We start from the raw sequence: 15,152 nt of genomic DNA, 5'->3' as shown, positions 1-15,152 counted from the left end.
GTATGTACATTTACCAATCCTGCATGCTTTGGTGTGCTGTTTGGCAGGTGCTGGGCCTGCTTCCAAACAAAACCTTTGCTAGGTCTTACTTTCAGGGGAGGCCTTACATTTAGCAATTCAGCAAAATGTCTACTAGGTCCTATTTTTCGGGGATGTCTTATTTTCGGGGAAACAGGGTAGGAGTAGGATAAAAGGCGGAGGAAAGGGAGGAGAAAGAGGAGGAGAAGCAGGAGGAGGAGGAGGAGAAAAGAGGAGGAGAGAAAAAAGGAGAAAAAGGTGGGGGAAAGGGAGGAGAAAGAGGGGGAGAAAAAAAGAGGAGGAGGCGAAGGAGAAGGGAAAGGAGGAGGAGGAAAGGGAGGAGTAGGATAAAAGGCGGAGGAAAGGGAGGAGCAAGGGGAGGAGAGAAAAAAGGAGGAGGCGGAGGAGAAGAAGGGAAAGGAGGGAAAAGAGGAGGAGAAAGAGGAGGAGGAGGAGGAGAAAGAGAAGGCGGAGGAGAACAAGGAGGCCAGAAAAGAGGAGGAGGAGGAGGAGGAAGAGGCCTTGGGGCTTCTTGGGATTCACGAGCCCAGGAGCCCAGCATCTCCGCCTCCCTCCCTCCCTGCCTGCCTTCGGCCATTCATTCCGGCGGGGCTTCTTTCCCTCCTCCTCGTCCTCCTTCCTTCTGCTTCTCCTCCTCCCCGGGGGCCATGGGCCACCCTCCGCTGGAGTTCGTGGACTGCTGGCCGGACAGCCCCGACTTCCGCGAGCGGCTCAAGTGCTACGAGCAGGAGCTGGAGAGGACCAACAAGTGCCTCAAGGAGGTCATCAAGGACGGAAGCGCCCTCATCGGAGCCATACGCAGTGAGTGCCCACTCCGAGCCCCCCTCCGCCCACCCAGCGCCCTCCCTCCCCTCGGGCAGACCCCTCAGACCCGGCCTTGGCCTCCTAGGGCAGCGCCCCCACCCACCCATCCATCCAGCCTTCAAAGGGCCCTTTGGGTCCAGAACCCGTGGATACAGGGGACAAGGATGGCACTATGTCACTCTAGGACATGGAACCTGTGGATACAGGGAGACAAGCATAGCACTCTCCCAGACTATGACATGTAATCCGTGGATACAGGGGTATAGGGATGACACTATTTCATACTATGACATGTAATCCGTGGATACAGGGGTATAGGGATGACACTATTTCATACTATGACATGTAATCCGTGGATACAGGGGTATAGGGATGACACTATTTCATACTATGACATGTAATCCGTGGATACAGGGGTATAGGGATGACACTATTTCATACTATGACATGTAATCCGTGGATACAGGGGTATAGGGATGACACTATTTCATACTATGACATGTAATCCGTGGATACAGGGGTATAGGGATGACACTATTTCATACTATAACATGGAAGCCGTGGATAAAGGGGAATAGGAATGACACTATTTCATACTATGACATGTAATCCGTGGATACAGGGGGACAAGGATGGCACTATGTCACTCTATGACATGAATATAATATAAACAATAATATAAATACAGTAGAGTCTCACTTATCCAAGCTAAACGGGCTGGCAGAAACTTGGATAAGCAAATATCTTGGATAATAAGGAGGGATTAAGGAAAAGCCTATTAAACATCACATTAGGTTATGATTTTACAAATTAAGCACCAAAACATCATGTTTTACAACAAATTTGACAGAAAAAGCAGTTCAATACACAGTAATGTTATGTTGCAATTACTGTATTTATGAATTTAGCCCAAAATATCATGATATATTGAAAACATTGACTACAAAAATGGCTTGGATAATCCAGAGGCTTGGATAAGCGAGGCTTGGATAAGTGAGACTCTACTGTATAATATAATAACTATTGTATACATTGACAAAATATAATATAATCTATCTATATATATAAAAGGGTAATGAAATTTCGGCCTAGGACAAAACAACAAAACTACACATCCCAGAAACACTAAGCTTGGCAACACAACCCCTCATCCATGCCTCTACGTTCATATAACAAAAAGCTCCAGCAACTCTAGAAAACGGCCAGGCTTTGAGACTGCAAGGCTATTCACTGCTATTCCATCTGGCCAACAAAGGATTCCCATAAGCCACAGCAACGCGTGGCCGGGCAAAGCTAGTAAATATATATAATATAATATATGAATATAATATAAACAATAATATGATATATAATATAATATAATGAATATAATATAAACAATAATATGATAAATATAATATAATACAGACATAATATAATACAATAAATATTATATATTTATTATATTTTATAAATAGATAATATATAATATAATAAAAATGATATAATATAATATGCAATCCGCTTTTCCTTTGAGGGTAGTTCTGTGTTTTTCCATCTTTGCACATGTAATATTCTTGCTTCTATCATGCAGTCACTCGAAATGTGTGGGGTTTTCTTTGTGGGTGTTTTTTTTTTTGTTTTGCTAAGAGTTAAGGCATAGTATTCACCGTGAACCATGGATAAGTCTACACAGTTTTATGGGGTTAATTACACTATGTAGCATGACTTTTGCTCCTGGGTTATCAATGTCTTTCCTAATTGGTTCTATCAGGAAAACATGTGAAAAGTTTCTTAAACTGCAAACGCTGTGTGTGTGTGGGAGGGACATGATGCTATGGCACATTTTGTGATAGTTTTCCAATCGATATCGCAACCAATTCAACCTAGTTTGTGACGGCCACAAAACCAAAGTTTTTGGAGTAGAATGACTTCCAAAGGAAGGACTGGACAGCGTTGCAAACCCATTGTGATGTGCACACTTTACAGCCAAAAACGCTTGATTTGACCTTTGGAAACTGTGAGGAAAGCCATGTGGATGGAGACATCCATGTGCATGTGAGATATGGCTTGGCTGGAAGGATGCATCTCGCTGAAAGCCAAGAACTCCATGTTCTGCTGCGCATCTGTGCTCAAGCTTTTGGAGGTCTCGGGCTTTGCAAGAACAGGCCCAAATCTGTGTGTCTGTTTTCTGGGGGCGGAGCCATAGCTGTTGCTCCATCTGTTTATCATCTCCGGCGCATAGGTTTAATCGCAAGGCGGTCTCTGCGCCATCTGCCCAGACCGCCTTGGAAAGCCATTAGGGTCCGATGTTTTTGTCGAAAGCTTTCATGGCTGGAATCACAGGTTTGTTGTGTGTTTTCCAGGCTGTCTGGCTATTTTCCAGAAGCATTCTCTCCTGATGTTTCGCCCACATCTATGGCAGGCATCCTCAGAGATTGTGAGGTCTGTTGGAAACTAGGCAAGTGGAGTTTTTATATACAGGAGAGTCTCACTTATCCAACACTCGCTTATCCAACATTCTGGATTATCCAACGCATTTTTGGAGTCAATGTTTTCAATACATCGTGATATTTTGGTGCTAAATTCATAAATACAGTAATTACTACATAGCATTACTGCATATTGAACTACTTTTGCTGCCAAATTTGTTGCATAACATGATGTTTTGATGCTTCATTTGTAAAATCATAATCTAACTTGATGTTTAATAGGCTTTTCCTTAATCCCTTCTTATTATCCAACATATTCACTTATCCAACATTCTGCCAGCCCATTTATGTTGGATAAGTGAGACTCTACTGGAAAGTCCAGGGTGAGAGAAGAACTCTTGTCAGTTGGAGGCCAGTGTGAATGTTGTAATTAGTCACCTTAATTAGCATTGAATAGCTTCATCTCCTGGCTTCTTCCTGCCTAGGGGCATCCTTTGTTCAGAGTTGTTAGCTGCCCCTGATTGATTCCTGTCTGGAACTCCTCTGTTTTCAGAGTGTTGCTTCTTATTTACTGTTCTGATTTTTGAGTTTTTTTAATACTGGTAGCCAGATTTTGTTCATTTTCACAACCTCTGAGGATGCCTGCCATAGATGTGGGTGAAACGTCAGGAGAGAATGCTTCTGGGAACATGGCCATATATACCTCACAACCTCTAAGGATGCCTGCCATAGATGTGGGCGAAACGTCAGGAGAGAATGCTTCTGGGAACATGGCCATATATACCTCACAACCTCTGAGGATGCCTGCCATAGATGTGGGCAAAATGTCAGGAGAGAATGCTTCTGGGAACATGGCCATATATACCTCACAACCTCTAAGGATGCCTGCCATAGATGTGGGCGAAACGTCAGGAGAGAATGCTTCTGGGAACATGACCATATATACCTCACAACCTCTGAGGATGCCTGCCATAGATGTGGGCGAAACGTCAGGAGAGAATGCTTCTGGGAACATGGCCATATATACCTCACAACCTCTGCCTGCCATAGATGTGGGTGAAACGTCAGGAGAGAATGCTTCTGGGAACATGGCCATATATACCTCACAACCTCTGAGGATCCCTGCCATAGATGTGGGCGAAACGTCAGGAGAGAATGCTTCTGGGAACATGGCCATATATACCTCACAACCTCTAAGGATGCCTGCCATAGATGTGGGCGAAACGTCAGGAGAGAATGCTTCTGGGAACATGGCCATATATACCTCACAACCTCTAAGGATGCCTGCCATAGATGTGGGCGAAACGTCAGGAGAGAATGCTTCTGGGAACATGGCCATATATACCTCACAACCTCTGAGGATGCCTGCCATAGATGTGGGCGAAACGTCAGGAGAGAATGCTTCTGGAACATGGCCAGACAGCCCAGAAAACACACAATAACCCATTAGGGTCCGTCTTTTGTTTTGGTTCCACAGTAAGGAGCTTTTGGGGAAAATATGTCATCTAGATGACAAAGGGTCTCCAGAGTAGGTTGACGTCTGCACTCACCACTTAATCTGGGATAAAACCAATAGTTTTGTGCTGTGGATGATGGCATTGCAAGTCCTGGACATAGTTCAGGGCCTCAAAGGTGCAGAGGCTGGTCTCCAAACAGTTCCAGATTGACCGTATTGTGGGAAACACATTTTTTCCAGGTTGCTGTGAATTTTTCAGGCTGCAAGGCCACGTTCCAGTAGCATTCTTTCCCCCAATGTTGTTACATAGTGTTATGAGACGGGCTTTGTGTTGCAGTGGGTTGGGCCTCCTCTTTCCAAGCCTGGGACGGTGTCAGCAAATGCGTCAAAAGGCGTCACCTGCTTCTTTCCTCATTCTGTGGCCCATAAACAGAGCCAGAGTTGGAGAGAAATGCAAAAGGTTGAGTTGTAACAATTCATGGCAAACTCCAGAAAGTAAACATAACTCTTGTTTCCTCCTTTGCAAAACATCTCACCTGATTTGTTTCTTCTCGAGCGTTGATATTCTCTGGGCAACTTTGAAACAATTAGTGTTCTTTTGTCTGTTGGTTAACAGTTTGTTGCAAAAGAGTTGCAAGGAAGCACGGTGATAGTAAATACAACGGATTGTTGCAGCATGGATTGCTTTGCTTAAACCAGGGGTCCTCAAACTAAGGCCCTCCAAGGTCACTGACCTGGCCCCTGTCCTAAACTTCAGACTTAGGGTTGACCTAAGTCTACTTTGGAGGTCTCTTTGCTTATCTCTGGTCTTATGAGACCATCTAGATGGTCTTTGGTAGTCTCTTTGCTTAGCGATGGTCTTATGAAACCATCTAGATAGTCTTTGAGGTCCCTTTCCTTATCTATGGTCTTCTGATGGACTGATGAGATCTTCTAGATGGCCTTTGAGGGTCCCTTTCCTTACTGATGGTCTTATGAGATCATCTGGATGGTCTTTGAAGCTCTCTTTGCTTAGCTACGGTCTTATGAGATCATCTGGATGGTCTTTGAAGCTCTCTTTGCTTAGCTACGGTCTTATGAGATCATCTGGATGGTCTTTGAAGCTCTCTTTGCTTAGCTACGGCCTTATGAGACCATCTAGATGGCTTTTGGAGGTCACTTTCTTTACCGATGGTTTTATGAGATCGTCTAGATCAGGGGTCCCCAAACTAAGGCCTGGGGGCCGGATGCGGCCCTCCAAGGTCATTTACCTGGCCCCTGCCCTCCGTTTTATAATATAATATATTGTATATACATATAATATTGATAATAATATTATAATGTAATACAATATAACACTAATAATAATACCATATAATAATATTAATTATATATTCTTTATTACATATAATATTACTAATAATATTACAGTATAGGGGTATAGTTCAATATAGTAATATATAATGCTAATATTGTGCTATGCTAATAATATAATATATTGTATGTACATATAATTTGTAAGCCACTCTGAGTCGCCTTTGGGGTGAGAAGGGTGTGATACAAATGTAGGAAATAAATGCAGTAAATAAATAATAAATAAATTTTAGACTTAGGCTCACCCAAAGTCTGAAATGACTTGAAGGCACACAACAACAACAACAACAACAACAACAATACTAATTAACTTGACTATCTCATTGGCCAGAAGCAGGACCACACTTCCCATTGAAATCCTGATAAATGTATGTTGGTTAAAATTGTTTTTATTTTTAAATATTGTATTGTTCTTTCATTGTTGTTGTTGTTGTTTTTGCACTACCAATAAGACATATGCAGTGTGCATTGGAATTTGTTTGTATTTGTTTCAAATGATAATCCGGCCCCTCAACAGTCTGAAGGATTGTGGACCGGCCCTCAGCTTAAAAAGTTTGAGGAACCCTGCTCTAGATGGCCTTTGAGGGTAACTTTCCTTACCTATGGTTTTATGAGATCGTCTAGATGGCCTTTGGGGGCCCCTTTCCTTACCTGTGGTCTTATGAAACCATCTAGATGGTCTTTGAGGATCCTTTTCCTTACCGATGGTCTTATGAAATCATCTAGATGGTCTTTGAGGATCCTTTTCCTTACCGATGGTCTTATGAAATCATCTAGATGGTCTTTGAGGTCTCTTTCCTTAGTGATGGCCTGATGAGATCATCTAGATCAGGGGTCCCCAAACTAAGGCCCGGGGGCCACATGCGGCCCATCGAAGCCATTTATCCGGCCCCCACAGCACAAAGGCAGAAGGGGGTTGGGCTAAATGACCCAAGGGGTCACCTCTATTATTATTATTATTATTATTATTATTATTATTATTATTATTATTAACAACAACATTGAGGCTGGGAGGCCATCTGTCAGGGGTGCTTTGCTTGTGCTTTTGGTGCACAAAGGCAGAAGGAGGTTGGACTCAATGGCCCAAAGGGTCTCTTCCAACCCTCTTTATTATTATTATTATTATTATTATTATTATTATTATTATTATTATTATTATTTTATTATGACACAGCAAACAAGATAGATATGCTGGATTTCTTATCACAAAATCACAAGTCGAACACTTCCCAAGTGTCTAGGACTGTGTGATGTTGCATGCAGATCCCAGTCGGGTGGCCTTTTGCAGTTGGCAGATCGTAATTTTGTCGATGTCTATTGTTTCCAAATGCCGGCTGAGATCTTTTGGCATGGCACCCAGTGTGCCCATCACCACCGGGACCACCTGCACTGGTTTCTGCCAGAGTCTTTGAAGTTCAATCTTGAGGTCCTGAGAGCGGCTGAGTTTTTCCTGTTGTTTTTCGTCAATGCGACTGTCACCTGGGATGGCGACATCAAAGATCCAAACCTTTTTCTTTTCCACAACTGTGATGTCTGGTGTGTTGTGTTCCAGAACTTTGTCAGTCTGGATTCGGAAGTCCCACAGTATCTTTGCGTGCTCATTTTCTAATACTTTTGCAGGTTTGTGATCCCACCAGTTCTTTGCTGCTGGGAGGTGGTACTTGAGGCATAAGTTCCAATGAATCATTTGGGCCACATAGTTGTGCCTCTGTTTATAGTCTGTCTGTGCAATTTTCTTATTTTGTGGTTTGTGATCCCACCAGTGCTTTGCTACTGGGAGGTGGGACTTGATATTATTATTATTATTATTATTATTATTATTATTATTATTATTATTATTATTATTGCTTGCTGGCCAACTATAGTCCGGCCCTCCAATGGTCCGAAGGATGGTGAACTGGCCCCCTGTTTAAAAAGTTTGGGGACCCCTGATCTAGATGGTCTTTGGAGGTCTCTTTGCTTACCTATGGTCTTGAGATCATCTAGATCAGGGGTCCCTAAACTAAGGGTTGACCTAAATCTGAAATGACTTGAAGGCACACAACAACAACAACAACAACAACAATCCTAATTTTGGACTGTTTCATCGTCTGGCCCCTCAACAGTCTGATGGACTGTGAATCGGCCCTCCACTTAAAAAGTTTGAGGAGCCCTGGCTTAAACCATATTCACATCCTATATATCTATATCTATATCCCTGCATCTCTATCTCTGTCTTATTTTTGCATGTCTATTTTTAGGATGGAGATGCCAAAATGTTCTTTAAGGGCGTCCTCCTTTGACAGATCCATCTGTTCTCGGAAAAAAATAAATTCATATCTTCCCAGAATTTGCCAAGTGACTGCATCCCAGTTAGCACAATCTTTCTCTTTTTCGCTTCCTAAAGGAAAAAGGAACCCTGTGCCTCGACATGATATGAAAAGGGAGAGGCCTGTTTATTGACTGCAAAAGCTCATGGAAGAGCTGCAACCACAGGCCTGCGGTCGGCTTCATCTGAAAACGGCTCCTTCATCTCCTTCCTGCCTTTTCCAAATTTTCCAAATTCGCCCCTATAATAGACCCTTGAAGTTGTATTTTGGCAGCCTTCCTATGTGCGGTTTGCATGCTCTGCGCTAGGGCTGCATCGATGCAATATGTTCACAATTCAATGTTTTCCATACATCGTGATGTTTTGGTGCTAAATTCGTAAATACAGTAATTACTACATAGCATTACTGTGTATTGAACTACTTTTTCTGTCAAATTTGTAAAATCATAACTTAATTTGGCGTTTAAAAGGCTTCTCCTTAATCCCTCCTTATTATCCAAGATATTCACTTATCCAACGTTCTGCCGACCCGTTTAGCTTGGATAATACGAATTTAGCACCAAAACATCACAATGTATTGAAAAGATTAACCACAAAAACATTGACTACTAAAAGGCAGACTGCGTTGGATAATCCAGAATGTTGGATAAGCGAGTGTTGGATAAGTGAGACTCTACTGTATTAATAATAATAATAATAATAATAGTAGTAGTAATAATAATAGTAATAATAATAATAAGTTTATTTATATCCCATCTGCCCCGAAGGGGACTTGGGGCGGCTCACAGCAAAATCGGATACAAAACAATGATAAAATAAAATATGAACCATCAAAGAACAATAATAAAAACCAATAATAATATATACACAGCAGCCGAAAAAAACACAACACGGTATTAAAACATTGAATTAAAAACAATGAGGTTGCAATTGTTGCATTATTGTTGCATTTATTATTTTACTCTATTTATTACTACATGTATTATTCTCCTGTATTTATTATTATTATTGTTACCTGTATTATTTTACTCTATTGTTATTAAAAGGATACATAAGCGCATTTACATTGAAGAAGATGAGAATAATGATTTGATCTGAGTTGGACAGTCTTATCTTAAATTTGAGCTTGATGTCAATATTCCAAAACATTTAACCTACGGATGCCTCAATTAATGTAATTTTATTGGTATCCGTTTTTATTTCTGAAATTTACCACCCTCGGCTTATACTGGAGTCAATGTTTTCCCAGTTTTTTTTGTGGTAAAATTAGGTGCCTCGGCTTATATTTGGGTCGGCTTATACTCGAGTAAGAGGCAGGCGTCAATGGGGAACGGTGACCAAGGAGTGTGCATTGATGCCAGTCATTTGGCAACGGCTTCCGAAGGCCTGGCTTCATCCTTTGCTTCCTTTGCCTCCTTCAGTCCTGCCGAACTTGGCTGTTGCAACCGTCGCCAAGGCCAAGCGCTGTTTCCAGAAGAGAAATCCTCCAGCGTTTGGCTCAAAAGGCTGCCTTTTGTTTAGGCCAGGGGTCCCCAAACTTTTTAAGCAGAGGGCCGGTCCACAATCCTTCAGACTGTTGAGGGGCCGAATTATCATTTGAAAAAAAAAATACAAACAAATTCCTATGCATACTGCACATGTCTTATTTGTAGTGCAACAACAACAACAACGAAAGAACAATACAATATTTAAAAATGAAAACAATTTTAACCAACATAAACCTATTAGGATTTTAATGGAAAGTGTGGGCCTGCTACTGGCCAATGAGATAGTCAAGTTAATTAGGATTGTTGTTGTTGTTGTTGTGTGCCTTCAAGCCATGTCAGACTTTGGCTGAGCCTAAGTCTAAAATTAATTATTTATTTACTGCATTTATTTGCTACATTTATATCCCACCCTTCTCACCCCGAAGGGGACTCAGAGCAGCTGTATGTACATACAATATATTATATTATTAGCATAACGCAATATTAGCATTATATATTACTGTATTGAACTATACCACTATAATATTATATAATATGTAATATATAACATACAATTAATATTATTATATGGTATTACTATTAGTATTATATTGTATAACATAAGATTATTATCAATATTATATGTATATACAATATATTATATTATTAAAACTAATATAAAATATTATAAAACTGAGGGCGGGGGCCAGGTAAATGACCTTGGAGGGCCGCATCCGGCCCCCGGGCCTTAGTTTGGGGACCCCTGGTTTAGGCAGACGGAGGAGATGATCCCTGAATGGGAATTGGATCCTACAAGAAGCAGCAGAAGCCGCAGATAGTCCGGGCCTCTCGATAAGTCAGCCCAAGAAGCATTTGCGTGAGCTCAGTATATTCTGTTTTGCTCGCTGCCTTTTGCATGGAGGTCTTTGCAGCCGGGGTCGAGGTGGTGGAAAATCCCAGGTTCTGCGTCTCTGGAAAATGGACGAAAGGGCACTCTGGGAGTTTACGATGCCTGCGAAATCCGTATTACATTGCGCCAGAAGTACAAGCAGAGCTGTAGAGCCTTGAACAGGTGGAACATTTGCGACCTTTGCATTGGATTTCTTCAAAACAAGCTTTCAGCCGCTTTGAGCCTCCTTCAGGAGAGATAAAGTGGAGAATAAATATATAATAATGGAAAGGAGATTCTGGTGGCGCAGTGGGTTAAACCCTTGTGCCGTCAGGACTGCTGACTTGAAGGTTGGGTTGCCCACCTGAAGGTTGTCAGTTTGAATCTGGGGAGAGCGGGTGAGCTCCCTCTGTCAGCTCCAGCTCCCATGCTCAGACATGAGAGAAGCCTCCCACGAGGATGGTAAACATCAAAACTTCTGGGCAACGTCCTTGCAGAAAGCCAATTCTCTCACACCAGAAGCAATTTGCAGTTTCTCAAGTTGCTCCTGGCACAAAGTATATATATATATAATAATCCGAAAATACATCACACAGTCCTAGACACTTGGGAAGTGTTCGACTAGTGATTTTGTGATACGAAATCCAGCATATCTATCTTGTTTGCTGTGTCATACAATAATACAGTAGAGTCTCATTTATCCAACACTCGCTTATCCAACGTTCTGGATTATCCAACGCATTTTTCTAGTCAATGTTTTCAATACATCGTGATATTTTGGTGCTAAATTTGTAAATACAGTAATTACTACGTAGCATTACTGTGTATTGAACTACTTTTTCTGCCAAATTTGTTGTATAACATGATGTTTTGGTGCTTAATTTGTAAAATAATAACCTAATTTGATGTTTAATAGGCTTTTCCTTAAGCTCTCCTTATTATCCAACATATTCGCTTATCCAATGTTCTGCCGGCCCGTTTATGTTGGATAAGCGAGACTCTACTGTAATAATAATAATAATAATAATAATAATAATAATAATAATAATACATCACACAGTCCTAGACACTTGGGAAGTGTTCGACTTGTGATTTTGTGGGACGAAATCCAGCATATCTATCTTGTTTGCTGGGTCATACAATAATAATAATAATAATAATAATAATAATAATAATAATAATAATAGTAATAATAATACATCACACAGTCCTAGACACTTGGGAAGTGTTCGACTTGTGATTTTGTGATACAAAATCCAGCATATCTATCTTGTTTGCTGTGTCATAAAATAATAATAATAATAATAATAATAATAATAATAATAATTCATGGCCTCAAATGCAGTTTATATACTCCAAACTTTGGCTTAATCTATATTTTGTGCTATCTGGGTCTGTCTTCGAGAAATGGCAAATGTATATCATGTCGTATTAACAATATTTTATCTTGTCAAGTGGTATCACGAGGCCGACAATGTTACTACATTAAATGACTGATCAGGCTACTTAGATTACTAGGATGTAAAATATATGTCTTTGATTAAGAATGAGGAAACTTCCATAAATCCTAGTTATTGTTGCTGTCGTTGCCTGAATTGTGGCGACTCCGATGCAAATTGTGTCATGGGATTTCCTTGGGATATTGCACTGAGTCTGGAGCCAGCTTCAGCCGAAAGCATTGCTTCCAGACTCTGGCCTTCCAAATGTTTTGGACTTCATCTCCCAGAATCCCTAATCATTGGCCGAGGAAGCAGAGGCCTATAGGAACTGAAGTTTGGGACTCGCTGATTCAGATGATTGGTTTTGCAATCCTTATGAATATATTTGCTGTGTTGTCGAAGGCTTTCATGGCTGGAATGACTGGGTTGCTGTGAGTTTTCCAAACTGTCTGGCCATGTTCCAGAAGCATTCTCTCCTGACGTTTCACCCACATCCGTGGCAGGCATCCTCAGAGGTTGTGAGTCTGTTGGAAACTAGGCAAGTGGGGTTTATAGTATCTGGAATGATGTCCAGAGTGGAAGAAAGAAAGAACTATCTTGTTGAGACAAGTGTGAATGTTGCAGTTGGCCACTTTGATTAGCATTGAATGGCCTTACAGCATCAAAGCCTGGCTTCTTCCTGCCTGTTTGCTGTTATTATATTTTTGTTTTGTTTTTTTACCTCTCTGTCTGGATTTCTTTTTAAAATGTAAGAATGGATAAGGAGGATTGGGTGCACGTTGTATGTGGATTGTAAGTCTCACCTTTGAGCCTGAGATACAGACTCAAATGGGTTTTTAAGACAAAAGGGCAGCTGAGTGATGGGAACCAATGTTTTTGAACTGTGCTGAATTTAGTTTTCATGGGGAGCAATGGGGCCCCATTTTCTATACCCCAAACTCTCTGCACTTTTCCTTAAGGTCTTTTAGGTTGCCCTTTTCTGTATATAGCAGGCTTGTGGCTGCCGAATGTCCCGAGGCCTTGAATGCTGACAAAAGTCTTGGGAGACAGTGTCTTAAAATAACAAAACCAGCCTTTCTGGTAAACATCTCGCCTTGAGAGAATCAGTCCTGTGGCATTGCGGGCGGCTGGCGTAATTGCAGGAGGCTATTTCTGTCTTTGCAGGCCATCCAGTTTCTTGTATTAGGAGCCGGTGTGTTGAGGTGTGGCGCCTGAGGCCCCTTCTAAACTGCCATGTAAAATCCAGATCATCTGCTTTGAATTGGATTATGTGTGTCAGGGATTCCCCTTCTTCAGATTAGCTGCCAGAAATGCAGCTGAGTAATTGGAAATGGCCCTAGCAGCTGTGAGGGGACTCAGGGCTATAAAGTAGAAGCAGGTGCAGCCAGCTCTTGCTGGAAACAAACTGACTCTCATGCCTTCACTCTCTGTGTGCCTGCTCCAAGTCTGCATCAGGATTTATGCCTGTTTCTTTGTCTGAAGTAAGAATTCCTGGTTTTCTTTTGCATTATTTCACTGAGTGTACTGTACTTTATGTTTTGCTGAAGTAAAGCAGTTTACTTACCAGAATGTCTTAAGGCTTTTCTTGAAAGACAAAACAGGACAATGTGGTGGTGTAGACTCATATCATCCACTTCGAAGTAGATTATCCGATTTGATATTTTGGATTATATGGCAGTGTAGAAGGGGCCAGAGTGTTGGATGGAGATCCCAGAAGATGAGGGATCGAATCGACATTCAGTCGTGGAAATCCCTTGGGGAGCTTTGTGTGAATGCAAGAAGATCCTAAGACTGGGAAGGCAGACGTCGAATTGGCCTGAAGCTGCGTCAAACAACACTTGTCAATCGGAGCAGTTAATGCGCTCCATGTTTTAGCCGGAGTCTTACAGGCGCTCTCTAAGGTGCTGAATGCCTTGTTGTGGGTGAGGTTCAGCACTCCGGAGAGCTCCTTGAATGGTTGGACTCAATTCCCGGCCCAAATACCATGGAGCGAATCTATGAACCTGTAGTTACCATACAGTGGAGCTATGGCTCTTTTTGCCACACATTTGGGATGCTTGTAACATGAATGCAAACATTTCTTTTGGGTGGGCTGAGAAGTAGTTGAATAAGCAAAAACGCACCTCTCCGTAAAAAAAGGGAGGATGGACACCTTGCTTTGGAAGCGTAGGAGCGAATCAGAGGTGATTCCACCAATGTATATATATCTCTCTCTATGTTGATGACTCACGAAATGACACCTCCCCGATCCCATAGCATTGAGCCATGGCAGTCATAGTGGTCCCAAACTGCATCCATTCTCCAGTGTAGATGCAACCAAAGTTCTATCCTCCTCCTCCATATTTCCTGGGCCAGACTGAAGGGGAATGTACTCCGTGTTCCCTCCCAAATCCAATTCCTATGTTCTCTCTTGAATCCTGTGACCTAAGCCATGACTTTATATGCTTCAAGAGAGGCCCCTTGGCGTTGCTGAGCCCAGCAGAGTTTCATCTCTCTCCGGACGGATCCCAGCTGGGCCTGGCTTTGCGACAAGGCCTCAGAGCATGGAGCAGACTCTGGCCAACGCTTGGCAGCCTGGCTGCTTCTCTTTCCCTTTCTGTGTTTGCTTTGTTTTGCATTTTACAGCATGCTGCTGAGTGTGGAAAATGAAGAGCACGGAGCCCTTTGGTCATGCATTTTGCAAAGTTTCGGATGGGATCCTTGGTGTTCCAGGTCTCTGTTAGTGATGTTTTGCAAATGCCCTTTCCTCCTTTCCTTCCCTTTTGCAAGAGGTGGAGGACGGAGTGAAGACATTGCCTGGGAAGGAAGAAAAAAACAAGGTTTAGTCTTCTTGGGGAGTTTGTCAGGTTTCCCCATTTGGACCGTCTTGGAGAGTGACTCACTTGGCTTCCTGCCTGGATTGAGATCTGGAAAGGAAAATCTGATGTTGCAGAGAGAAGCTCTGGGAAGGAGGCCTTGCGCTGCAAAGGTGGTTCTGTTTTTGCAAG

The 15,152-nt window shown here is 42.0% G+C and overlaps 1 protein-coding gene across 1 annotated transcript in view; it reads left to right on the top strand.

The window, feature by feature from the left end:
* Positions 1 to 458: 458 nt before the first annotated feature.
* Positions 459 to 15,152, top strand: part of ophn1 (oligophrenin 1) — a 64,854-nt gene continuing 50,160 nt past the window's right edge. The window contains exon 1 of the mRNA XM_062964037.1: positions 459 to 840. Within this exon, the coding sequence (XP_062820107.1) occupies positions 687 to 840 (154 nt within the window). The 5' untranslated portion in view covers positions 459 to 686. The remainder of the gene's footprint in view (positions 841 to 15,152) is intronic.

This window comes from Anolis carolinensis, unplaced genomic scaffold (assembly GCF_035594765.1).
Source record: "Anolis carolinensis isolate JA03-04 unplaced genomic scaffold, rAnoCar3.1.pri scaffold_12, whole genome shotgun sequence".
In the NCBI taxonomy this organism is placed as follows: Eukaryota; Metazoa; Chordata; class Lepidosauria; order Squamata; family Dactyloidae; genus Anolis; species Anolis carolinensis.
The sequence above is the reverse complement of the archived record's forward strand: the minus strand, read 5'-3'. Positions and strand labels throughout refer to the sequence as shown.